This window comes from Hemitrygon akajei, chromosome 26, assembly GCF_048418815.1.
Source record: "Hemitrygon akajei chromosome 26, sHemAka1.3, whole genome shotgun sequence".
NCBI classification, from domain to species: Eukaryota; Metazoa; Chordata; class Chondrichthyes; order Myliobatiformes; family Dasyatidae; genus Hemitrygon; species Hemitrygon akajei.
The window spans coordinates 39,789,821-39,815,459 of NC_133149.1; the positions used below are offsets into that span (position 1 = coordinate 39,789,821).

General features: G+C 42.6%; 1 protein-coding gene across 25 annotated transcripts in view; it reads left to right on the forward strand.

Moving 5' to 3' along the window:
- Nucleotides 1-12,132, forward strand: part of phldb1b (pleckstrin homology-like domain, family B, member 1b) — a 395,372-nt gene extending 383,240 nt beyond the window's left edge. For 24 of the 25 annotated variants that reach the window (XM_073029929.1, XM_073029941.1, XM_073029935.1 and 21 more), the window contains 5 exons: nt 534-624; nt 3,180-3,326; nt 9,008-9,227; nt 9,468-9,553; nt 11,797-12,132. In XM_073029929.1, coding sequence (XP_072886030.1) covers nt 534-624; nt 3,180-3,326; nt 9,008-9,227; nt 9,468-9,553; nt 11,797-11,937 — 685 coding nt within the window. In that variant the 3' untranslated portion in view covers nt 11,938-12,132. Of the gene's footprint in view, nt 1-533; nt 625-3,179; nt 3,327-9,007; nt 9,228-9,467; nt 9,554-11,796 lie in introns of those variants that run through there. The other variant, XR_012096380.1, reaches the window with a different exon arrangement.
- Nucleotides 12,133-25,639: the final 13,507 nt, after the last annotated feature.

The window sequence follows — 25,639 nt, forward strand, 5'->3', positions numbered from 1 at the left end:
ACAATCATTTCACAGTCAAAGTCACTCAGATCACATTTCTTCCCCATTCTGTTTGATCTGAACATCAACGGAACCTCTTGACCACGTCTGCATGTTTTTATGCATTACGTTGCTGCCACGTGATTGGCTGCTTAGATATTTGCATTAACGAGCAGGTGGTTCTAATAAACTGTCCACTAAGTACTGTATATGTACTTTGGTAGTATGTTTACTTTGACCATTATTTTTTCAGGACGGCCAGGAAACGAATAAGTGTTGACCTTGTCAGCAATGCCCCATTCCAGGAAGAAAGCACTATACAGTTCAGTTTAAAAAATTATAATATTCTTGCAGAGTTAGATTTTCACACCCCAATGTGTGATGATGTGCCTGTTGACATCAGCGTTGTCTTCTCACGTTCCAGGTTTATTCCTTTCTAAAATGGCCAAAGTAATCCATTGTGCTCAAAAGATTGGGATGGTATTTGTGGACTTTGTTCATGCCTCTGATTAATTATTCTGACGTTTGATGTTTTCTCTTCCTCCCTCCGAAAGCGCCAGTGGCGTGGATGTATCCAAGATCGAGGAGATGGAAAAGATGCTGAAGGAGGCACAAGCAGAGAAAGCTCGCCTTTTGGAGACAAGGGTATGTAACTAAAGCCAAAGTTTGAACTCATCGGTTACTTACTAGTCAATAAAATGTGTCATTGTTTGGGTTCTATTTAATCAGGAAAATAACCATTTCCTTCTTACACCAGAATTATGCCCAAAGTTTCATGGCCTCCCTTCCTCCCTCACCAGCCAGATCTGGACCTGAAACGTCAATTGTATTCCTTTCCATAGATGCTGAGTACCTCCAGCGTTTTGTGTGTGTAACTTTCCTTGCCACTGTTAGGACAGTTGTGACCCTTGCCATACATCCTGCCTCACACTGTTCACTCTTGGTGTCATCTTGTTGTCCAACCCATCTCACTCCAGCAGCTTATTCTGGCAGAACGCCCTTTTGTCACTTTCCACATCACTCTGCTTTTAACATTCGAGCTTTCTGAGTCCTAATTATAAACAGGACATGTTTGAATTGTTTACTTGTAACCTTAACTGAACAGCTTAAGGCTATTTCTTTTTCTAAAGACAAAAGGAAGATTGTCATTTTTGATAAAGTAGACATAGGGAAGGTGTGGTGGAATCCGAAGTGTGGGTTACTGTAAATCCAATAAGGAATTTGGAAGAAGCTTCTTTACCACCCACATGGAGGGACTGAAGTGAGCTGCAGAGGTAACTACTTGATAGAGGAAGGAATAATGAGGAAATTTGGATGGACAAGGATTGAGGAGGCTTGTGTTGAACTTAACACTAGCAAAGGTCGCTTGAGCCATTCCTATGCTGTAATTTCACTATCAAGTATATGATAACCATGAGGTTTTATTCTCATACCTGAGAGGGCTACACTGGAAGATAATTGAGAAGATTTTGAAAAGATTCTTTGTCCAATATTTCTGTTTTCATACATCCCGCCCACAAGCATTATTGCGGTGGATTTCAACTCTTCTACTGAGTCATTTGAATAATGCTAATTGCGTTGTTTCACAAACTCTTAAAGGTTATATCTATCCTTAAAATCTATGCTGAAATCTATAGAGACCATGCTTCTTTTCCAGTATTCAATCCTACCATAAATGAACACTTTCTCCGTCCCTTCTTACAGTGGCATCATTACATCCTTAGAGTTTATATGTTGTCTTTTTATAATCATCGTCCCCATCCTCAGTTTGAAATTTATCAGACTCCTTACTGAAAAAGTAAATTCTTCAGGGCAGCACAGTAGTATAGTGGTTAGCACTATCGCTTTACAACACTAGCGGTCGGTAAGGAGTTTGCATGTTCTCCCTGTGACTGCATGCATTTTCTCTGGTGCTCCAGTTTCTTCCAAAGAGGTACGGGTTAGGTTGGCGTTGTAAGTATGGTAACATTTGCGGGCTCCTCCCAGCACATGCTCAGACTGTGTTGGTCAATGACATAAAAACGACACATTTCACTGTGTGTTTCAATGTTTCAAGTTATATGTGACAAATAAAGCTAATTTTTAAGTTTTTAAACAATCTTTAAATGGTCAGAAGCTGAGTTTATTCTGCCTCTAGTAATCAATAGGAATTAAATAATTTTTAAAGCTCCTCACATTAACTTTTAATTTTTTCATTGATGCCATCCCACATTTAGCAAATGTTTATTCTATCGCAGTGTTTCTGACGTGACAACCTGCCACACGGTATGAAAGGGAAGATTGGAATCATGAGCGTTATTTCCTGTTCTGAGATCATTGGCTCTGGAGGCTTCAATAATGCTATACAATCATTTCCTGTTTATCTTTTAGTCGAAATTAAAATGTTTCTTGCTTTGGGAGTTGAAAACTGAGATGATTCTGATATTCTTTGTTGGGTCTGCGATGTGTGGTGGGGATGAACACATGATGTTTCATTGCTTGTCCTCAAAGATAGTCCATTTAGGACCAAGCTGAGAAGAGCTTTCTTCCATCAAGGGATTGAGTTCTCTAACCACCAGGCTTTGGACTTGTCACTGGGATCTTTCAGAACAGTGACAGATAGATTTCTGGCTTTTGAGGGAAACAAGGGATTTGGGAATAATGCAGCGAGATGGAACTGAAGTAGATCACCAGGCATGGTTCTGATGAGTATCAGAGCAACCGGGGAATGCTAACGGGGTTATTCCCACTCTAATTGTGCTAAATAGAGTAAACTACCACACTTGTCTTTAGACTCGGGTCTAAACAGATGTGGTCGTTGTTGTTATGCGAGCCAGCCCTGGCCTAGAAATGCAGGTCTGAATACAGAATATATACAACCCCTCACATCAGCATATCTGTGTCCCATCACTGGACTCATTGATTTCTGACTTCCAGTTTGCTTTGGACATCTGTGTTTTGTCAAGTGCACATGGGATCATTTTGTCTTTAGATGGCAATTCTTGGTGGAACTTCCAATTATATATAAACTCAATCTGCCCCCTAATAATAATACTGTTGGTGGATAAGAGCACATCCCTATTATCATGAGGTTATCCTGACTATGGAATGATCGACTTTCAATCAGAGTAGAGGTGGAGGCTTGACAGGTCAGGGTCAGGGTTTGCAGTGTTAACACTGATGCTGTTTCCTGCACCCCCGCCCCCCCCCCCCCCCCCCAGGCTCGCGAGATGGAAATGCGTCGCCAGGCCTTTGAGGAAGAGCGCAAGAGGCGGGAAGAGCTGGAGAAGAGGCTTCAGGAAGAAACGGTCCATCGGCAGCAGCTGGTCGACAAGGAGGTCAAGATGCGGGAGAAACACTTCTCACAGGTGACTAGAAACTTATTGCTTCTATTTATCACAGATTAGTGGAAGAGCCCATTTAGCATTTTGTGTAAATTGTCAACAACTAAATTGTAAAAGCTTTTACAAATACATAAAACAAGAAAGATTAAAGCAGTCAAGGGTTCGTCCCCTCCAGTCAGAAATGAGAGAACTTTTCATGGGGAACAGGGAATTGCAAGAACAATTAAACAAATATAGTGAGTTCTGATTAATTACATCATCAGTTAATTGGGGCAACCACTTATTTGAGCCAAGTCTTAAAGAATAAAAACAAATTGAATTGTAGTCAGAATTCCCTTCATTTATTTGGGACACTATACCGCCTAATTAGGACAGGAGACTTGCTGAACATTTTCTACCTAGTGTTAGTCATATGCATTTGTGTGGCTGTTAGACACTATACCATGCTAAGAGAAAACAGTTTTTAAATAGCGTCATTTGTGTGGCTGTTAGACACTATACCATGCTAAGAGAAAACAGTTTTTAAATAGCGTCATTTGTGTGGCTGTTAGACACTATACCATGCTAAGAGAAAACAGTTTTTAAATAGCGTCATTTGTGTGGCTGTTAGACACTATACCATGCTAAGAGAAAACAGTTTTTAAATAGCGTCATTTGTGTGGCTGTTAGACACTATACCATGCTAAGAGAAAACAGTTTTTAAATAGCGTCATTTGTGTGGCTGTTAGACACTATACCATGCTAAGAGAAAACAGTTTTTAAATAGCGTCATTTGTGTGGCTGTTAGACACTATACCATGCTAAGAGAAAACAGTTTTTAAATAGCGTCATTTGTGTGTGCTTGTATTCAAAAAGCAGTGATTTTTGTCACTGATAGTTGGTGAGAAATCCGCAGTAAGACAATTCAGAACTGTTTTGCTCACTGCGGTTTCAAGCATTCAGGCTTGGAGATGCCAGAAATGGCCGGGAGTGAAAATGGAACAATTTCACTACTTCAACAAGTTAGAAACTATAAAGAATTTGAAGGTATCAACAAATATCTTGAATGTTACAATACAAATGAAGATTTGGAGGATGCAATCCATCGAAAGCATTGTATGAAGGCAGTCCATTACCTACACTAGGCTGATCCATTCACAATCAATCAAAAGAACACAGCAACATATACAGTGGATGAATTCCTCCGTCGATAACTATTAGGAATGAATACAGTTTTATCGTACTGTAGTAGCACTGATAGTGTTCTAATTTGTTCTGTATTTCATTTAAATACATAATTTGTTACTCAGTTAAACAGTAGTTTGTCTTTTTTTATGCCTTTTTAACTACTTCCATGGAAAATAAACTCTTCTCGGGCTTCCAGCCGGGTACAGATATCGATTTTAACTGACATTTCGATGACAAGTGCTGACATTTTCATCAGGGATGATGCCTGGGTATGTCTAATGGAGAAGAGTTTAGTTGTTATATACACCAGGAAAGCACTAGATCCTTTTTTATTTCCATGAAACTGTGGCTAATTGTGGCAGCTGCTCAATTGGGCCAAGATGTACTGGTCCCGATGGGTCCCAATTAAATCCACTGTACCTTGGTTCTATCTTCGCACAAAAGAATACAAGTAACTTTCTAGAAATGTTTGGAAACCAAGAATGTATTGAAGGTTGAACACTGATGGAAGTTGGTATCAGTAAGAAGCTAGTGCTGGAGAAATCAATGGCATGGATAAATGGGTCTGTTTGGGTAATAGACATGTATTACAATGATCAGTGATTTGGCCTCTGCAATTCACTGTCTATCGGTTGTATCATTCAGTATAATGTGGGACTGAAAAGTGGTGTAAGTGTAATTTCTGTACTTGTAGAGTGGTATTCTTCACCACAGACAAGCCACATTCCTGAATATATTTAAGAAGATAGATAAAAATGCAGATGCAGTCGAGACTGGGGAGAGAGCAGGAACGTGATATTGAGATAAGTGGTCGGCCATAATCACGCATTTGTATGTATCTAACTTTCCACCTTTCCTGATTCCTTCTCATTTCATCATCTGGACTTGAGCACCGCAAATGTTCAAACTGAGAAAGTTCAAAGTAAATTTATTATCAAAGTGTGTGTGTGTGTGTGTGTGTGTGTGTGTGTGTGTGTGTGTGTGTGTGTGTGTGTGTGTGTGTGTGTGTGTGTGTGTGTGTGTGTGTGTGTGTGTGTGTGTGTGTGTGTGTGTGTGTGTGTGTGTGTGTGTGTGACCATATACAACCCTGAGATTCATTTTCTTACGGGCATTCACAGTAAAGCAAAGAAGTCCAATAGAATCAATGAAACATTACAGATTAATAAAAACTGACAACCAACCAATGTGCAAAATTTTGTTTGTGTCTTCCTTAACAGCTGATCCTTCATTCAGGCACTTCATCCTTCACTCAAACGAGTGAGACTTTCTCTCAGCATGTGAGCATTTTGTACAGATGAAGTTCCCACAGACAACATTGTTTCAATAAGCAAATGACTACGGTAGTTTCATTTCCCTTGGTTAAAGGAGAGAATCTGACCAGAACATTGCAGAGAATCTTTCTCTGGGTAAGCTAGACTGTGGGACCTTTACAGCAGGACCTCTATTGGGGGAGCTCTCCCTTGTGACTGCGCAGTAGGAGCTTCAGTTTTGAATGAAGTCCACAAATCCTGGGTTCAGCTTAAACCTTTGGTATTTTTTTTTACTTGTATCTCAGAGTACATCCTCAGAGATGCACTGAAGTACAGCCACTGCCAAAGCTGTGTGAGAAGCAACCACAGTCTAGGATCCAGCTGTCACATGTGAAACAGCCTCTCCAATACTTAATTCTTTAGGGTGGAAGCATTGACACACTGTGAGAGAATTATTGAATTGACAGTAGAAGGAATGTAGAAGGTGTGTACCAATTGTATTTATATATTATGAATAACATTTATTTATGGAAAAAGATCACTTAGATCAGAGTGCTTTCTCTGAGATGTTACATTGAGATCTCAGTGTTGCAGTGCTGAACCCCAGGGGCTTCAGACTAAGCAGAAGGGAGATCAGACTGCCTCTGGTGTGTGATCGCCATCTAGTGGCCATTTCCGGAAAGGCAATGTTGGATAAGGAGCAAAATCCAACTGCTCCGTCAAAGTACCATATACTAACTTGAGATTCATTTTCTTGCAGTCATTCACAGAAAAATAAAGAAATATAGAATTTACAAAAAGCTATATAGAAACAAAGACTGGCAAACAACCACAATTTGTCGTCTTTGCAAAAGAAGGCAAATTGTGCAACTAAATAGAAATAATTCTGAGAACATGAGCTGTAAAGAGTGAGTCTGTACCTTGTAGAATCAGTTTGGTGTTGAGGTGAGTGAAGTTATCCATGCTGGTTCAACATCCTGATGAATGAAGAGTAATAACTGTTTCTGAAACTGGTGTTGTGGGTCCTTTTATACCTCCTGCCCGATGGTAGTAGCAAGAAGAGGGAGGGGCATGGCCTGGATGGAGGGGGCTTTGATGATGAACGCTGCTTTCACGTGGCAGTGCTCCTTGTAGATGTGCTCGATGGTGGGGTAGGCTTTGTCTGTGATGGACTGGACTCTATTCACCTCTTTTTATAGGTTTTTCCGTTCCTGGGCATTAGTGTTTCCATACCAGGCCGTGAAGCAGGTCAGGCAGCATCTATGGATACAAAGGGCCAAGTAGTGTTTTGAGTTGAACACTGATGTGAGTTATCGACCGATCTGTCTTTTTACCTGACCTGCTGATTTCCTCTAAGTTTGTTTTTTGTCCAGATTCCAGCATCTGCAGTCATGCATCCTTAGTGTTGGACCCATCGTCCAGAAATATCATCAGGTTATGGACACCTTACTAAATGTTAATCCTGTTTTTCCTCCAACAGACACTGCCTGATCTGCTGAGGGTTTTGAGTATTTTCTGTCTTTGTTTCAGTGTTCCTGGCTTTCAGAGCATGATTGATCAAGCCGTGCCACTGTGCGGCAACCCTTTGTCAGCTGACACCAGCGGGTCTGGAGGAGGCTGACAAGATTTATTCCGGGAATAAAAGGGTTCAATGATTCAAAGTACATTTATTATCAAAGTTTGTATGGAGTATACAACCCTAAGATTTGTCACAAAACAAAGAAAACCATGGAACCCATTTAAAAAAAAATCGAACAACCCCCACGCACAAAAAAAGCAAATCATGCAAATGGCAAAAAAATATGGGTGACTAACACAGAAAGTAAAACAGAAAATCGAAAGGGTCCAGGTGTATTCAGTTCAGCTCAGTTCAGTTCTATCTAACACTGTGTCGTTCAATACTGCAGGCCGCCTTGATCAAAATTGCCTAAAATAGCAACAAAAAAAGGAGTGACCACAAACCGGAAACACATCGTAATGTAAACTACAGAGTCCAATCCACAAACTGCTTCAATGAAACCTTCCCCAAGAGCAGGACCCGCGACTCCAGCAACATTACATTTGAGGAGCTTCTGATGGCCCTGGGCCCTGTACTCGCTGGATTTCAGAAGATTTCTTGTCCAACTCAGAATTTCTTATTGAAATCTACCAAATATTGAAAGGCCTAGATAGAGTGAACGTGGAGAGGATGTTTCCATTTGAGGGAAGAGTTTAGGACCAGAAAGTACATAGAAGGAACATCCCTTTAGAACAGAGATGAGGAGGAACTACTTTAACCAGAAGGTGGTGAACCTGTGGAATTCATTGCCAAAAATGGAGGTGGAGGCCAGGTCATTGGGTGTATTTAAAGGAGAGGCAGATAGGTTCTTGACAAGTAAAGGCAGCAAAGGTTATGAGGAGAAGAGGTTGAGAGAAATAATAAATCAGCCATGATGGCATTGTAGAGCAAACTCGATGGGCTGAATGGCCTATATCTGCTCCTATGTCTTATGATCTTATCATCATTACATTTACTACAATCATCCTCTTTTAAATCTCATGTTGTGCCATGTTTTCTTCTTATGACCTTGATGTATTTACCTATGGTTTGATCTGCCTGGTATATGCGACAACAGCAAACTAACAAGAAGACGTAGGAAAGTACCCAGAAGTTAATCAGCAATCAACTGCACTGAAGAATCAGCTTTATTCTACAAACATCCTCCAAAATCGGGCTGCGTCAGAGTCAATGGGACCAAATGTGTGGAGACTAGTGCAACTCATAGCCAGGGCCCTCACAAGTACTCACCGCAATTAGTGTGACGCTATTATAACTTGTGGCGTTCCAAAGTTCGGAGTTTAATTCTGGCACCAACTGTAAGGAGTTTGTACATTCTCCCCGTGTGGCTGCATGGGTTTCCTCCAGGTGCTCTGGTTTCCTCCCCCAGTCCATAGATGTACCAGTTAGTAGGTTAATTGGTCATTGTAAATTGTCCCGTGATTAGGGTAGGGTGAAATAGGGGGGGTTACTGGGTGGTGTGGCTCATTGGGGCGGAAAGATCTGTTCTGTGCTGTATCTCTAAATAAATAAATATCACAAACTCTTCTGAAAATAATAAGCCAGCCAGACAGTGGTACTACAAAGGATGTAAAGCTCTTGAAAAGGGTTCAGAAGTGTAAAGGCCTTTGGAGTGGAATCAGAAGATTTGTGTTCCAGGAAGGAGGGCATTGCCGTTAGGTGGATTCACTGGGAAAGTTATTGATAATCTACCTTTGCATTCTACCAGCTCATTCTGAACTTTCTTTCAGGCACGACCTTTAACCCGATATCTACCAATCAGGAAGGAAGATTTTGATTTGCGGTCACATATCGAATCATCTGGGCACAACCTGGAAACCTGCTACCAAATTACCATGTCTGAAAAGATGTGTAAAGGCTACCTGACAAAAATGGGCGGGAAAATTAAATCCTGGAGAAAACGTTGGTTCGTCTTTGATCGCATTAAGCGGACATTGTCTTATTACATAGGTAAATGACCTTAAACCTGATCTGCATTTTGTCTTCAAATCCATAATTGTTTCAAAATTGTCTGCATGGAAGATTAAACTCCCTGGATATTTTGGACCCCAGGAGAAACTAGTGTTCTTAGATGGGTAGGCTTGTTTATCGATGCTACATCAAGAATGAAGGACAAGACAAGAGATGAGGCAATATGTTTAGAACATCTGATCTGGCCATTTTAACTAAAATTATGTATTTCTTTGACAGACAAACACGAAAGTAAGTTAAAGGGAGTGATTTATTTTCAAGCTATTGAAGAGGTTTACTATGACCATCTCAGAAGTGCCTCAAAGGTAAGGACTTTAAGTGCTCTCCGAAGGGATATTTGAGCCTGCGCACAGTAAATATACATATGAACTGCAGCTCTCCATGGCGCGTGTTGGCCTTTCAGTCTGGTTTCCCAGGCCTTGTCTCTGTTCTGTGTCAAAACAACTTCAGAACATGATTGCCTTGTAAATGATAGGGGTCCTTGGCTGACGATCTGAGTTCTCTGAAGGCCACTGAACACTGGTGAGGAGCAGGTTTTTTGTCTGTTTGCCAGAGAAAGAGCAGCTTGGTCTACATCCAGCCTGTGAGGAAAGTAAATCTGTTGTGGCATCCAGGAACAGCTTGTATTTACAGAGTGACTTTACCTTGAAATTCCCAAGACACTTCACAGTCAAAAGCTGAGACTTTAGGAGTAATCAGGATATCAGGACCTTTTTTAAGGCACTTTAACAGAGATAGAGATGTTTGTTGCAACCCAGTATTAATCATTTGAAAGATTGGAAATGCAACACAAAAAGATATAGGAGAAATCAGGAGATTTGGACTTAGAAGAAAATTGGATCAGCAATGATGAAATGGTGGAGCAGACTCAATGGGCCAAATGGCCTAATTCTGCTCCTATATCTTATGGTCTTTGACAGCACCTTCATCACAAATGACATCTCTATCTCTATCACTCTTTCGCACTCGCACTCTCTCACTCTGTCACTCTCACTCTCACACACACTAAGTAAGTCACTCTACCCTCATATATACCAAAACACCACACACATGTAAAACTTCAGCCACAAGCACACACATCCCCTTCAAATCCACACCAACATCAGCTCAACACGCTCACACGTTTCAGGGTTTGCTTAAGTTTCACAGCCAGGACTGATCTTCACGTTGCATTTACAGAACTGGTGGTCTTACACTGGTGAGTTTTGCCGCAATATCTTTCTTGGTAACTTCTTTGATCACACTCGTAGCCATAATCTGTTGGAATGTATACCACTCAGAAATACAGGACAAAATACTGGGCCTGATCCCTCTCCAGTCCAGCCTGTGGAAGGCACATTTGTTGAGCAGCACTTGTCTGAGCCCACAAAGAAAGATGCACGTAGAAACCAGGGGGACAGGTTGGTACCGATGTCTGTTTTTGAAAGAAAGAGAGAGAGAGAGAGAGAGACACCAATGATTTACAGAGGGGATTCCAGAATTTTATCTAAGAAAGGATGTGATGAAACTGAAGAAGGTTCAAAGGAGGTTCACAAAAGTGATTCCAAGATCGGAAGGCTTGTCATATGAAGAGTGGTTGATAGCTCTAGGCCTGAACTCACTGAAAGTCAGAAGTATGAGGGTTGACGTCATTGAAACCTATCAAATGTCGAAACAGTGGATGTGGAGAGGATGTTTCTGATGGTGAGGGAGTCTAAGACCAGAGAACCCAGCCTCAGAATGGAAGGGCATCCTTTTAGGATGTAGATGAGGAAGAATTTCTTTAGCCAGAGAGTGGTGAATCTGTGGAATTTGTTGCCACAGGTGGCTGTGGAGGCCAAGTCATTGGGTGTATTTAAGGCAGAGGTTGATAGATTTGTTATTAATCAGGGCATGAAGGGATACGGGGCAAAGGCAGGAAATTGGGGCTGAGAGGGAAAATGGATCAGCCATGATAAAATGGTGGAGCAGACTTGATGGGCCAAATGGCCTAATTCTGCTCCTATATCTTATGGTCTTGTGGTCTAATTTGGGGAGCAGAAAGTTGAAACCACCAAGAGTAGTAATAATAAAATTATTACTCCAGCTCTGAGAGGGACAGAGTATTATTTCTGGCTGGGATCACTGGGTACCAGTAGGGGTTGACAAGCCTGCTACTTGTCGTACAGTTTAAGAAGACTGGTGAAAGTCTCCAGGTTTCCATGGGCTGTCCTGTGACGTGGTGTTTCAGAGCCAGTGAGGCAAGCAGTCCCCTGTGGGGGAAACTTTCAGAGCCCTACAGTGTTCCAAAGTGCTGTACCACCAAAGAATTGCCTGAAAAATGTGGCCATTTTGGAAAGTATGAAAATTTACACAGCAAGATCCTGCAAGGCTGTGAAGAAAGACCATATTAATTGCTACAGTAGGAAGTAGGGGATAAAGGGCAAGGCACAAGGGAAACCCCCATTGCTTTTCTTTGGAATTATCTCACAGGATCACTTGTATTCAATTTGAAGAAACAGTAGTTTAACAGTTACCGCAGAAAAACACGTTGGTAGCCGCAGTGTTAATCTCTTTGTTGTCTTTTCAGAGCCCCAATCCTGGCCTCACGTTTTGTGTGAAGACTCATGACCGGCTCTACTTCATGGTGGCTCCGACCCCAGAGGCAATGCGGATTTGGATGGATGTGATTGTGACGGGTGCCGAAGGCTACACACAGTTCATGAGCTGAGGAGAAGGGGAAGGTCCCCTCCTTGGGGTGGAGTGAGTTGGCGTCGTGCAGAGCTTCATTGAGTCAACCTGCTCTGTCCAGCACTGCCTGTATTGACTGACTTAACCCCCTGCCTTTCTTATTTTCTCTCTCTCTCCCCCCTCTCCCTCCCTCCTCCTCCCTCCCCCTCTCTCTCCCTCCCTCCCCCTCTCTCTCCCTCCCTCCCCCTCTCCCCCTCTCCCCCTCCCCCTCTCTCTCCCTCCCTCCTCCCTCCCCCTCTCTCTCCCTCCCTCCCCCTCTCTCTCCCTCCCTCCCCCTCTCCCCCTCTCCCCCTCTCCCTCTCTCCCCCTTCTCCCCCTCTCTCCCCCTTCTCCCCCTCTCTCCCTGCCTCCCCCTCTCTCCCTCCCTCTCTCTCCCTCCCCCTCTCCCACCCTCTTCCCCCTCCCTCCCCCTCTCTCTCCCCCTCTCCCCCTCCCTCTCTCCCTCTCCCTCCCTCCCTCTCCCTCTCTCCCCCTTCTCCCCCTCTCTCCCTCCCTCCCTCCCTCTCCCTCCCTCTCTCTCCCTCCCCCTCTCCCACCCTCTTCCCCCTCTCTCTTCCCCCCTCTCTCTCTCTCCCCCATCTCTTCCTCTCCCTCTCTCACTTCCTCTCTCCCTCTCTCCCCTCCTCTCTCTCTCTCTCCCCTCCTCTCTCTCTCTCTCCCCCCACACTCTCTTGTCCTCTGCCTGAACATTGTGGGCAGTAAGTAAAACCTGTCCACTTCGCCATATGCAGAGTGCAAGTAGGCAATGCAACATTTTCTAATGCTTTTACCAGAAGTTGGCTTCAAACAAATGATAAGGAGAAACACCTACACTCATAATTGAAACATAAAGGCTCCAAAGACTCCCATCCAGTATTGCAGTTTGAACATTCTGACTTTTCAAGTGGATGGTGAACGGAGACAAAAGGAAGACAAAAAGACACAAGAAAAGAGTAATTTATTCCCTGACCCGAAACGTCAGGCAGGCTTCAGAAGTGTCAAATTCCCTTTGATGACGTCGCCATGGGGGACAGATTGGTGCTGGTGCCAGCTTCAGGCATGACCTGCGCCACCCCCACCCCCATTGATTGGAAATGTTCAGTGTTCAGTGACAGGCAAAATAAAGGAACGTGATCTCTTCCCAGCGAACGGCCACTTACGTGTGGACTGACTGCAGCGATACTGGCAGCACCTACAGCTGGACGAGCTCCAAGTTGCCTGCAGACAAGGTGGAAATTACGTGCCTTTGAAACTTCCGGTCCAGGGATTCCAAGTGCTCAATCTATGGACTTGTGTTGGCATAAGCAGCATTTCTTGGGAGTTGAATCAGGGATTGAAATATGTTTTATTTTATTAACTTTTGGTCTTGTTGTTGAACTACTCTGTTAAACAACGGCTGCAGCTGAGGTTGCCGTAAGCAAGACTTATCTCAATGCTAAGGGTAATTTTTACAGTTTTTTAACTATTAGAGGCCCAGTATTGCTTTTTGCCTCCCATACATCCTGTGCCATAGTTTGCTTAACACGTCAATAACCGTACCCAGCTATGCTTTCTTAAACTTTGCGTTTTAGCCAGTATCATACTACAGACAAGAAAAGGGAATTCCATTTTGTGTCTCTTGAGGACTATGTGTTAACAGTTTGAGAGATTTGATGATTTCTCGGAAAAAGAGAGGATATGGGAGCTTCATCCTTGCTTTTTTGACTAGACATTGTGATGGTTTAACTGTATAACATGTTGTAGGTCACTTGAAGGGTGGGTTTACCTGGTGGAGGAGCAGCAGCCCCTCTTTAACACTTCACAAACCAGGGAGAACATAGTGTGTTGGTGCTTGAGTTGGCCGTTATCATTTTAACGCGATCGTCAGCCCTTCTTCACCTTTGGTTAGAGGAGGGTTTGGATGGAGATTGACTGAGGTTGTGTAAGCCACCTCTGTGGTTGGGTAGTCCACTGCCATTTGATATGTAGTTTAACCACACATATGGGAACATTCTAGGATCATTTACCAGGAGGAAAGTTGTTCGTCAGACCAGTACCTGGTCCTAGTATCCTCATTACAAGGGGAAGGAATGGATCAAGCTGTTTCTCATTGCTCTCCAGTAATGCCTATTGAATTTGGATTAATAAATTACATTTATATGTTTTACACTTTGCTGTTCTCTTAAACCCAAAGCTGAGTTTTGTTGATAGCATAACTTGGCAACATTTCCCTCCTTCGCTCCTCCCCATAACCTCATGCCCCCCATCCACTCCATTCCCCCAATTCGCCCCTTCCTTTCATCTCCTCCACCCCTACCTCACCTCCATCTAGTTGACTGCTTGGGGGATGTATGTCCACGGATACTCCAGGTACGTTCCAGGATCAATTGTGCCTTGCGGAGGCTGGGAGAAAAGCATCCAGCAGACTGACTTGTGCACCAACCGCAAACAAGCACTTGGAGAAAACAACACCAACAGGATCTGGAGCTTTTAGAGAAAGCGCTTTAGGGCAGTCTGATCTTCATCCTCCTCCCCCTCCCACCCCATGCTATCAAAGGTCATTGCCAGATATAGCCCAACATGGTGCTTTAACCCCCACCCCCAAGGTCATGGTGTCATCTTTGAATATTCACCCTGAAGCAATTTTCCATCAGACTCTGAAGTTTATTATTGAGACAAGTTGTTGTTTTTCCTGAATCATTCACGAATTAGAGTCAAATTGCAATTACAGTCCTATATATTAAACAAAATGCATCTCAGGTCTTTTTTCTCAGAGTAGGGAATATTTTGTGCAGTGTTCATTTAATTTTCAGTAAGTAAAGGAATGCTTTTATGTGGTGTTAAACAAGTCAAGTAACTGCATTAATGCAATGGGCCAAATGGCCTCCTCCATTGCTGTACCATCCTAACACGCTATTTGGAAAAGAGCTGTAGAACTGTCTCCCCAGTTACTGAACTGTTTACTAAGAGAGACATAATTGGATATGAATAAGTCATTGATCATCTTTGGATTCCTGTCAGGAACAATCCTAACTACAATGAAAAAATTCTGGCCCTTGTGTTCCTATTAAACAGCTTGTTGCCAGAATTATTGTAGGATAAATGTCCTTCACTTTGACCAAAGCTAATTGTGTGAAGTGCCTCTATCACTTGGAGTAATGCATTCATTGATTTTCAGTCTATTCATTCATTAAATTGATCCCATCGCCTGCAAAGAAGGATTTATATTTACCAGACTAAGAGCCTTTAGTGTTGCAGTCCTGTGTTATACAACAGTACTGGCCAGGAGTATATAAAAGGGCCCACCTGCACTGATCATTTCTTTAGCGCAGTGCTGGAAAGTGACCTGTACAATACCCAGTGTTATACAATGTATTCATCAGGGTTGCATCCTGGTTCATATAGCAGACGGGTGGGTAATGAAATGCAGTGTTATGTAGTGACAGATCCGTTCCCACCTCTACCAATAGCGAACTGTTACAGAGTGAGAAGTTAAAGAAAGACAGACAGGAAAGTTAAATGTTATCCTTTTTTTGACAATGCTTCAGCTTTTGAATTGAACAGATTTAAAGGATTATACAGCTTTCAAACCCTGATCTCAGCAATTTCTTTTAAATTAAAGGATAAAGCTATTTAAAAGACAATGTTAGATCTTACCAAGGTGAAACCTGTTCCTAACGCTAACAAGTCAGGAAAAAGTGAGTTCAGGAGAATTGGGGTGGCTCTGGTGAAGACCTTATTTACATGGGACCCTGTATATAATTGTATCATATAAGGGTCTTATTAGTTGGTTAAATAATGATCCTTATGAAACGTGATGACTAAAATGTCATATTTTTATATACATAAATTATGCAAATCAAGTAATGAATAATCACTGCCATTCATTCATGTAACGTACTGTGTATTTACACCATAAAGTCATATCCAACAACTTTCTTTCATCAAAGCTGTTAGTGGTTACTGTGAAATCTGATTATCGTTTACACTGATTGCTGTGTTGAATTCTCGGTCTGTTTGACCACCCTAAGCTCGTACAGGTTTATGCAGGTCAGCACAACACTGTGGGCTGCAGAGCCTGCACTGTGCTGTACTTTTTAGATTCTAAAGTGCACTGCATTCATTGGCCGAAGCACCTTTCCGCATCTCTGTGCTCTCACGCGGAGAAGGACGAGGCCACGAGGCAAGTGGGAGTGACATTAGCTGCAGGTCCCTCTCCAAGTTGCAGGGGTAAGCAGTAGAACTGTAGTTATGACTCACTGCCACCTGTTCAAGGACAATTAGCGATGGACGTGAAATATTGGCCTCGCCAATCAAACCCAGAAATAAACAACAAAAAAATGTGGGATCCAACCTAACATGGATGTCCTGTAACTCCCAAGAGCATCAGGCTTGCTATGACAGAGCCGTCACTTAAATTGCTGTGAAATATTACAGTTAGCATAATTCCCGAGACATTATCTGCCATACTCACCCGACGTGATATGTTGACCTAACATTTTAATTCTCAACATTTTGGGACTTTAATTGGAAAAGGAAGGTGTGAATTTAATGTGTTATTCATTTATACCTTGCATTTGATTTTCCAGTAAGGATGGAAAACACCACCACTGGGTTTACTTGTAACAAACACAAAATGCTGGAGGAACTCAGTAAGTCAGGCAGCATCTAAGGAGGGGAATAAACAGTTGACCTTTCAAGCTGAGACGCTTCATCAGGACTGGAAAGGAAGGGGGCAGAAGCCAGGGTTTACTTATCCTGATGTAAGGTTAGAGGGGGTCTTGCTGGACCACATTTGGTTAGTTCCTTGAAAGTGGCCACACAAATTGATTGGTTTGGGGGTAAAGAACACGAACAGCACACTTACCTTTATTAGTTGAGGCTCTGAATTCAAGAGTCAGGAAGTTCTGTTGAAACTTTATCACATTCTGGTTGGGCAACATCTGGAATTGGTCACCCCATTACAGGAAGAATGTGGAGGATTTGCAGATGCTGCAGAAAAGGTTCACCAGGATGTTGCCTGGATTAGAGGGCATGCGCTATAAGGAGAGGTTGGAAAAATCTGGTTTGTTTCCTCTGGAGTGATGGAAACTAAGGGGAGACCTGATAAAGGTTTATAAGATTGTGAGAGGAATAGATAGAGTAGACAGCCAGTACCCTTCTCCAAGGATTGAAATATCTAACACTAAAGGCCATGAATTTAAAGTTCAAAAGAGACGTGTGAGGCAATTTTTTTTCACAGAAATGGTGAACACTTGGGTTGTGCTACAGTGGTGACGTTGGACACAGATAAAATAGAGGAGCAAGCTTGGGCAGCATTTCAAGGAGCACACAAATAAACCAATCCCCACCAATTTCTTGTCATATTCCACCTGACCAAGTTTAAATGTCACCCACAATTTCAAACAGAATGTTGACTCCTCTGTTAACACTTCACATTTACATGACATTCTTAACAACTCGAAATAAATTTCAAACAGATCATGCCATCAAGTAGGATAAAGAGGCATGAGAGCAGGTGATCTGAAATTAAAGTGAGACCGTAACGCTATAGCAGCACCAGCGACCTGGCTTTAATTTCACCACTGTCTGCACGTTCTCCCTCTGACCATGTGGATTTCCTCCGGGTGCTCAGGTTTTCTCCCACAGTCCAAAGGCAGGGGGGTTAGTAGGTTAATTGGTCACATAGATGTAATTGGGCAGAAGGGCCTGCTACCAAGCCATCTCTCAAAATAAATATAAAACTTTCCACAGCTTAGGAGCCAGGCAGCTAAAGGCATACTGAGTCAGTGGAGTGATTACATTGAGGGGGTACGCAACAGCCTAGTTGGAGGAGTGCAGAAGTGCTGAGATCTCAGAGGCTTGTAAGAATGTAGGAGGTTTGCGAGGCTGGAGTGGAGTGGGGGATGATTGGATGGAATTGTATTCACTGATTCACTTGTCAGACCCCACTGAGGTGCATCAGCCCCACTCACAGGTACCTGCTTCAGCTTTGATGTGCATGGCCACAAAATTCTCAAAAGTCCTAGGGCAAGGTAGGAGCTACTTTGTCATCCACTGGACCATGGACCCAACTAACCAATAATCCATGCACTGGATTATTGCCAGAAACAGTCAGATTAAACCTCATATCAAGCTCTATTCTGATCAATATGTTCTCCATTTCCTGCCTGTCACTACTCACTGACTCACTGGACTGAGGAGGACCAATACCTCCAATACCTCCAGGTTGGTTTGCTGGAGCTTTTGAGGAGGGTTTAAACTAATTTGGCAGGGGAATGGGAACCAGAGTGATAAGGATGTTGGTTTACCAGCAGAGGTAGTGTATAGTGAGACTGTTGGGAAGGACAGGCAGATGATAGGGCAAAATTGCAGTCAGTGGGATAGGTTGTGGTGTAAAAGGGGAACAAAATCGAGTACGGTGACAAATACAGGACTGAAGGTGTTCTAATTGAATGCACATAGCATACGGAATAAGGTAAATGATCTTATAGTGCTGTTAGAGATTGGCAAGTATGACATTGTGGGTATCACGGAGTCATGGGTGAAGGATGATTGTAGTTGTGAGCTTAATATCCAAGGATACACAATCTAGTGAAAGGACAGGCAGGTAGGCAGATCAAGGGGAGTGACTCTGCTGGTAAAAAATGAAATCAGATCCTTAGGAAGAGGTGACATAGGATCAGAAGATGTAGAATCCCTGTGGGTAGAGTTAGACACTGCAAGGGTAAGAAGACCCTGATGGGAGTTATATACAGGCCTTCAAACAGTAGCCAGGATGTGGTCTACAAATTACTGCAGGAGATAGAAAAAGCATGGCAAAAAGGCAATGTTGCATTAGTCATGGAGGATTTCAATATTCTGATAGATTGGGAAAATCAAGATGGTGTTGGATCTTAAGAGAATTTGTGGAATGCCTCCAAGGTGGCTTTTTGGAGCAGCTTGTGGTCGAGCGCACCAGGGGATCAGCAATTCTGGATTGGGGATTGGGTAATGAACTGGATATGATTAGGGAACTTAAGGAAAAGGAACCCTTGGGAAACAGTGGTCATAATATGGCAGAATTCACCCTGCAATTTGAGAGGGAAAAGCTATTCAGATGTATCAGCATTACAATGGAGTAAAGGGAATTCCAGAGGCATGAGAGAGGAGCTGGCCAAAGTTGATTACAAGGGGACACCAGCAGGGCAGCAGTGGCTGGAGTTCCTGTAGGCAGTTTGGAAGCCACAAGATAGATACATCTCGAAGAAGAGGGAGTATTCTAAAGGCAGGATGACGCAACCGTGGCTGACAAGGGAGGTCAAAGCCAACATTTAATAGAGCAAAGAGTAGTAGGAAGTTAGAGGATTGGGAGATTTTTTTTAAATGAACATAAGGCAACTGAAAAAGACTTAAGGGGAGAAAAGATAAAATATGAAGAGAAGCTAGCCAATAATATCAAAAATGTTACCAAAAGGTTTTTTTTCAGCTATAAAGAGTAAAAGAGAGATGAGAGTAGATATTGGACAGCTGGAAAATGATGCCAAAAAGGTAGTAATGGGGGACAATGAAATAGCAGACGAACTGAATGAGTATTTTGCATCAGTCTTCACTGTGAAAGACCCAAGTAGTATGCTGGAGGCTCAAGGGTGTCCAGGGGCAGAAGTGAGTGCAGTTGCTGTTACTAGGGAGATAGTGCTTGGGGAACTGAAAGGTCTGAAGGTAGATAAGTCACCTGGACCTGATGAACTACACCTCAATGTTGTGAAAGAGATAGCTGAAGAGATTTTGGAGGCATTAGTAATGATCTTTCAAGAATTAATAGAGTCTGGCATGGTTCTGGAGGACTGGAAAATAGCAAATGGAATTCTTTGAAGAAATAAGAAGCAGTTTAGACAAAGGAGATCAGTGGATGCTGTATACGTTGATTTTCAGAAGACCTTTGACAAGGTGTCACACATGAGGCTGCTAAACAAGATAAGAGCCCAGGGTATACTGGAAAGATACATGGATGAAGCATCGGCTGTTTGGCAGGAGGCTAAGAGTGGGAATAAAGGGAGCCTTTTCTGGTTGGCTGCTGATGATTAATAGTGTTCCACAGGGGTCTGTATTGGGACCATTTTATGTTGTATGTCAAAGATTTGGATGATGAAATTGGTGACCTTATGGCCAAGTTTGCGGACAATACAAACCTAGGTGGAGTGGCAAAGTAGCGTTGAGGAAGCAGAGGGGCTGCAGAAGGATTTAAACTGATTAGTATAATGGGGAAAGAGGTATCAGATGGAATACAGTGTTAGGAAGTGTATGGTCATGCACTTTGATAGAAGGAATAAAAGCATAGACTGTTTTCTAAGTGGGGAGAAAATTCAAAAACTTGAGGTGCAAAGGGATTTGGGAGTTCTCAAGCAGGATTCCTTAAAGGTCCGTTTGCAAGTTGAATTGTTGGTGAGGAAAGTGAAAGCAATGTTAGCATTCATTTCAAGAAGACTAGAATATTAAAGCAAGGATGTGATGCTGAGACTTTATAAAGCACTGGTGAGGCCTCACTTGAAGTGTTGTGAGCAGGTTTGGGCCCGTTATCTAAGAAAGGATGGGCTGACATTGGAGAGGGTTCTGAGGAAGTTCACGAGAATGATTCTGGGAATGAAAAGGTTATAATATGAAGAGCAATTGTAGGCTCTGGACCTGTACTTGCTGGAATTTAGAAGAATGAGGTGGGATCTCATTGAAACCTATTGAATGTTGAAAGGCCTAGATAGAGTGGATGTGAAGAGGATGTTTCCTTTGGTGGGGGGAGTCTAGGTCCAGAGGGTACAGCATCAAAATAGAGATGAGAAGGAATTTCTTTAGTCAGAGTATGGTGTATCAATGGAATTCGTTGCCACAGGCAGCTGTGAAGGCTAGGATACTGGGTGCATTTAAGGTGGAGGTTGATAGGTTCTCAATTAATCAAAGTGTAAAAGTTTATGGGGAGAAGGCAGGAGAATGGGGTTAAGAGGGAAATGATCAGCCATGAGGTGCAGCAGACTTGATAGGCCGAACGGCCCAATTCTGCTGCTATGTTTTGTGGTTTTATTGTCTATAACCTCACTTCTTCCCTGGTAAGTGCAACAGGATTATTTAGAGACACGAGTGATTCTGTAGATGCTGGAATCTGGAGCAACACACAGAAAGCTGGAGGACCTCAGTGGGTTAAGCAGCATCTGTGGAGGGAAATGGACAGTCAATTATTTGTCCGTCTTCAGGTAAGACCAACATATATCTGCTAGCAGGATGGACACTGGCAGGGAAGAGTTTACACTGCTTACATCTCTGATTGTCAGAAAATTGCCATGTCCCATATGACATCAACAGAGAACCTGTCCTGGTAGCAGATACTGAAAGGCTTGGGTAGAGTGGGCCTAGAGAGGATGTTACCATCAGTAGGCAGGTTTAGGATCTGAGGGCACAACCTCCGAATAAAGAAAATTAATCTAAAATGAGGAGGGATTTCTCCAGCTAGAGACTGGTAAATCACGGAATTCTTCTCCATGGAGGAATCTGGAGGTAGAAATTAATAAGTTCTTGACTGTTACAAGGGTTATAGGGAGAAGGGAGGAGAATGAGGTTGAAAATAAATTAACCATGATTGAATGGTGGAGTAGACTCAATGGACCAAATGGCCTAATTCTGCCCCTATATATTAAGATCTGTGGTGTGGCTTACTGGTCCAGACTGGATGGCAGACTTGCCCAGTACAATGCATTGGTGCTAATGAATGCACCAGATTGAATGAGCCTTGGTTTTCATTTACTGCACAAACCAGGGTGTCACAGTGTGTGCTGGCAAAGACTGAGCCCAGGTGTGGAGGAATGGCAGACTTCCAGGTAGAGATGGAAACAAAAGGTTATGCATAGGAATTCCAACATTGGTGACACTGCAGGACAAATCATTCTCGACACAAGGCCCCCACAATCCAAGCTAATCAGGAGTCCGCATTAAATAATCATAGGAAATGGAAAGCCCGTGCCAGTCACCATTAATTTGAGAATGTTAAACAGAAAGCACAGGGCTTAATGACTCTGGTTAAAGCAACAATTAGTAAATACAGATGCTCGAGAAGCCCAAAAGTCTAACACTCTGCAGCTCACCACAGAGGCCCTCAAAGCTCATGACACGGGGATTGATCGGCTACTTATGGAAAAAAAAAGACTAAGATTAAGATCTCAAAGGGAGAAATAAGAGCAATTGGTTCTAAGTCACTCTCTCAGTGGCAGCCTCTGTCTATGCCTCCGTAATTCTCTCACTGCGCCTCTTCACTCTCTCTTCGAAGCTGTCCAAAATCCTTTCACCCAGCCTGGTCATCTCATCTACATGTACTATAACCAGAGCTCTCCATATCTTTCTCATCCATGTACCTATAAAAATTTCTCTTAAATGTTATAAGTGAACTCATATCTACCACTTTCCTTGGCAACTCATTCCACTCTGAGTGAAGAGGCACTCTCAGATTCCCCTTAAATATTTCACCTTTCACCCTTAACCTATGACCTTTCATTTGAGTCTCACCCAATCTGAGAAGAACCCTGCAATCATTCACCCTATCTGTACCCCTCAAATTTTGTGTATTACTATATCTCCTCTGATTCTCCTATACTCTAAAGAATAAAGTTCTAACCTATTCAACATATCCCTGTAACTGATCCTTGATTCCCAGCAACATCTTTCTGAATTTTCTCTGTTTTTTCATTGTATTGTGTGAGCACTGCTAGCACGGTCAACGTTTAACGCTCCTGAGAAGATGGTGGTGAACGCTTTCTGCTGACACCTTCCAGATGGTAAAGGTGGCCTCTCCACACTTCTATGTAGGAACTGCGACTCAACAACAATGAAGAAAGGCTGATATATTTCCAAGTCAGGATAGCATGTGATTGAGGACAACTTAAAGAGTTGTAGACCTTGTGGGTTTGTGATGTGCAGTCAAAGGTTTGGTCAGTTACTGCAGTGCATTTTGTACTTCGTATACTCTGCACCTCTGTGGTGAGAGGGGAATATTCAAGGAGGTGAATGTGATGGCAATCAAATGGACTGTGACCCAATGGTATTAAGATTCTTGACTCCCTTGAAAAGCTAATGTTTCATCTCAGAAATGTCACTTTAAACTTTGGATCAACATTTGTGGAGTGGAACTCTACCTTTCCAGCATTATCAAATGCAATGCACAACTACTGTGCCAAGTCTGGCCACAAAGGACTTCAACTTTTTGTGGAATCTTGCTGTGCAGAGATCAGAACTGTCCAACTCCTTGGCAGCTCTTATTTATGTGTTTAATTCCAAAAGTTCTGGAGACAACTGCTTTCCTTAAATATTTGAAGAGTAAGCACTAAGTCGTTGAATATTTTATAAGATGCAGAAGATAGATTATCAGTATATTGGTTAAGGATTATGGGGCGGAAGATGAAATTGGGGCTAAGATTATTATGATACTGTTGAATAGAAGAACAGGCCCATGGAGTCAGACTGCCTCTTCCTGCTCCTATTTCTCATGTAGAACCATTGGGGAAGAAGCGGACTGTCATTCAGAGTCTCTCTAAACTGAGAGCCCTTGTCCTTTCCTGCCTCATTCTTCGATTCACACTGAACACCTGTTACAATCTAGCAGTAGGAGTCCATTAGCGATCAACGTTACCCTGGGGCATCTTTCTGACACTCTTGGGGGTGGTAATTGACTGGACGAGGGGCTCCCAACCTTTTTATGCCATGGACTAATGACATTAAGCAAAAGGTCCATGGACTCTGATTAGAAACCCAGCTGCATGGTAACAAAGGCTATGTGCACAGAAGCATTTCAGTCACTGTGTGGCCATGCACCTGCACAGCTTAGAGGTAACAGTGGTGCCCATTATATAAAATTTAATTTTTATAAGTTGAAATATGGAGAGGATTGAGGAAGATGTTTGAACTTATTTGAATAAATATGAATGAATGAATGAATGAATGAATAAGACTCTATTATCTTTAGCCAGATAGTAGTGAATCTGTGGAAACTGTTCCCACAGATGGCTCAGGATGCAAAGCCATTTTGTGTATTTAAGGTAGGGATTGATAGGTTCTTGATTGGGTAAGGGTTTCCGCAGGAGTCGGTGTTGGGTCTACCTCTTTTCACATTAATGATCTGGATGATGATATTGTTGGCTTTGTGGCCAAATTTGGGGATGACACAAAGATTGGTGGAGGGGAAGGTAGTGTTGAGGAAGCAGTGAGACTGCAGAAAGATATAGAATATTTTCTAAACAGGGGGCAAATACAGAAATCAGAGCTGTGAAGGGACCTGGGAGTCCTCATGAAGGATTCCCTAATGATTAACTTGCAGGCTGAGTCAATAATAAGGAAGGCAAATACAATGTTGGCATTCATTTCAAATGCATAAAAATATAAAAGCAAGGATGTAATGCTGAAGCTTTATAAATTATTGGTCAGAGTGCATTTGGAGTATTGTGAGCAGTTTCAGGCCCCATATCTAAGGAACGCATTGAAGAGAGTCCAGAGGAAGATTACAAAAATGATCCTGGGAATGAAAAGGTGAATGTATGAGGATTTGATGGCATTGGACGTGTTCTCACTGGAGTTCAGAGGAGTGAGAGGATCTTATTGGAACTGAAAGGTCTAGATCAGAGGTTCACAACCTTTTTAACCAATTCCATTAAACAAGAGATCCACGGACCTGGTCTAGATAGAGTATGTGCGCAGAGGATGTTTCCAATAGTGGGAGAGCATAGGACAAGAGGGCACAGCCTCAGAAAAGAAGGACATTCATTTAGAACAGAGATGAGGAGGAATTTCTTAAGCCAGAGTGTGGAGAATCTGTGGAATTCATTGCCACAGGCATCTGTGGAGGCCAAGTCATCGGGTATATTTAAAGTGGAGATTTATAGGTTCCTGATTAGTAAGGGTGTCAAAAGTTACTGGGAGAAGGCAGGAGGATGAGGTTGAGAGGGATAATAAATTAGCCATGATGGAATGGCGGAGCAGAATTGATGGACTGAATGGCCTAACCTGTTCCCATGCCTTATGGTTGTATGGATGAAGGGTTATGGGAGAAAGTGGGAGAATATGGTTGGAAAAAACCCACAATTATTAAAATATGGAGCAGACTGAATAGGCTAAATTCTGTCTCTACTGTATATCTTATGGTCTCAAACAATTGCTAGTATAAAATATCAACAAAAGTACTTTATTCCTCATACAGCTGACAGAGGCAACCAGCATCCAAGCTATTGCTTTCTTTCACAAAGCTCCATTCTGGAACTTCTGTTACTTTTTCCTCAATGTTTTCACACACAGAGTGGTGGGTATACAGAACAAGCTGCCAGAGGAGGTGGTCAAGGAAGATACAATCACAGTGTTTGAACAGGTATACAGACACATTCCATTGCTACAAAACTAGCTCACAGTTAATCACATGAATGGATACTTCAAGAACTCACATTACCATGACAAGTATGTTACAATGGTCTCTGTTGTAACCTGGGATGGCCAGTACCCCCTGTTCCTCACCTATCCTCCGGCAGCTTGTTCTGTATTCTCATCACCCTCTGTGTGAAACCGTTACCCCTCAGATCTATCTAACCTTCAAATTACACTCAGTGGGCACTTTATTCAATACCTCCTGTACCTAATAAAGTGGCCACTGAGTGTATGTTCATGGTCTTCTGCTGCTGTAGCCCATCCACTTCAAAGTTCGATGTGTTGTTCATTCAGAGATG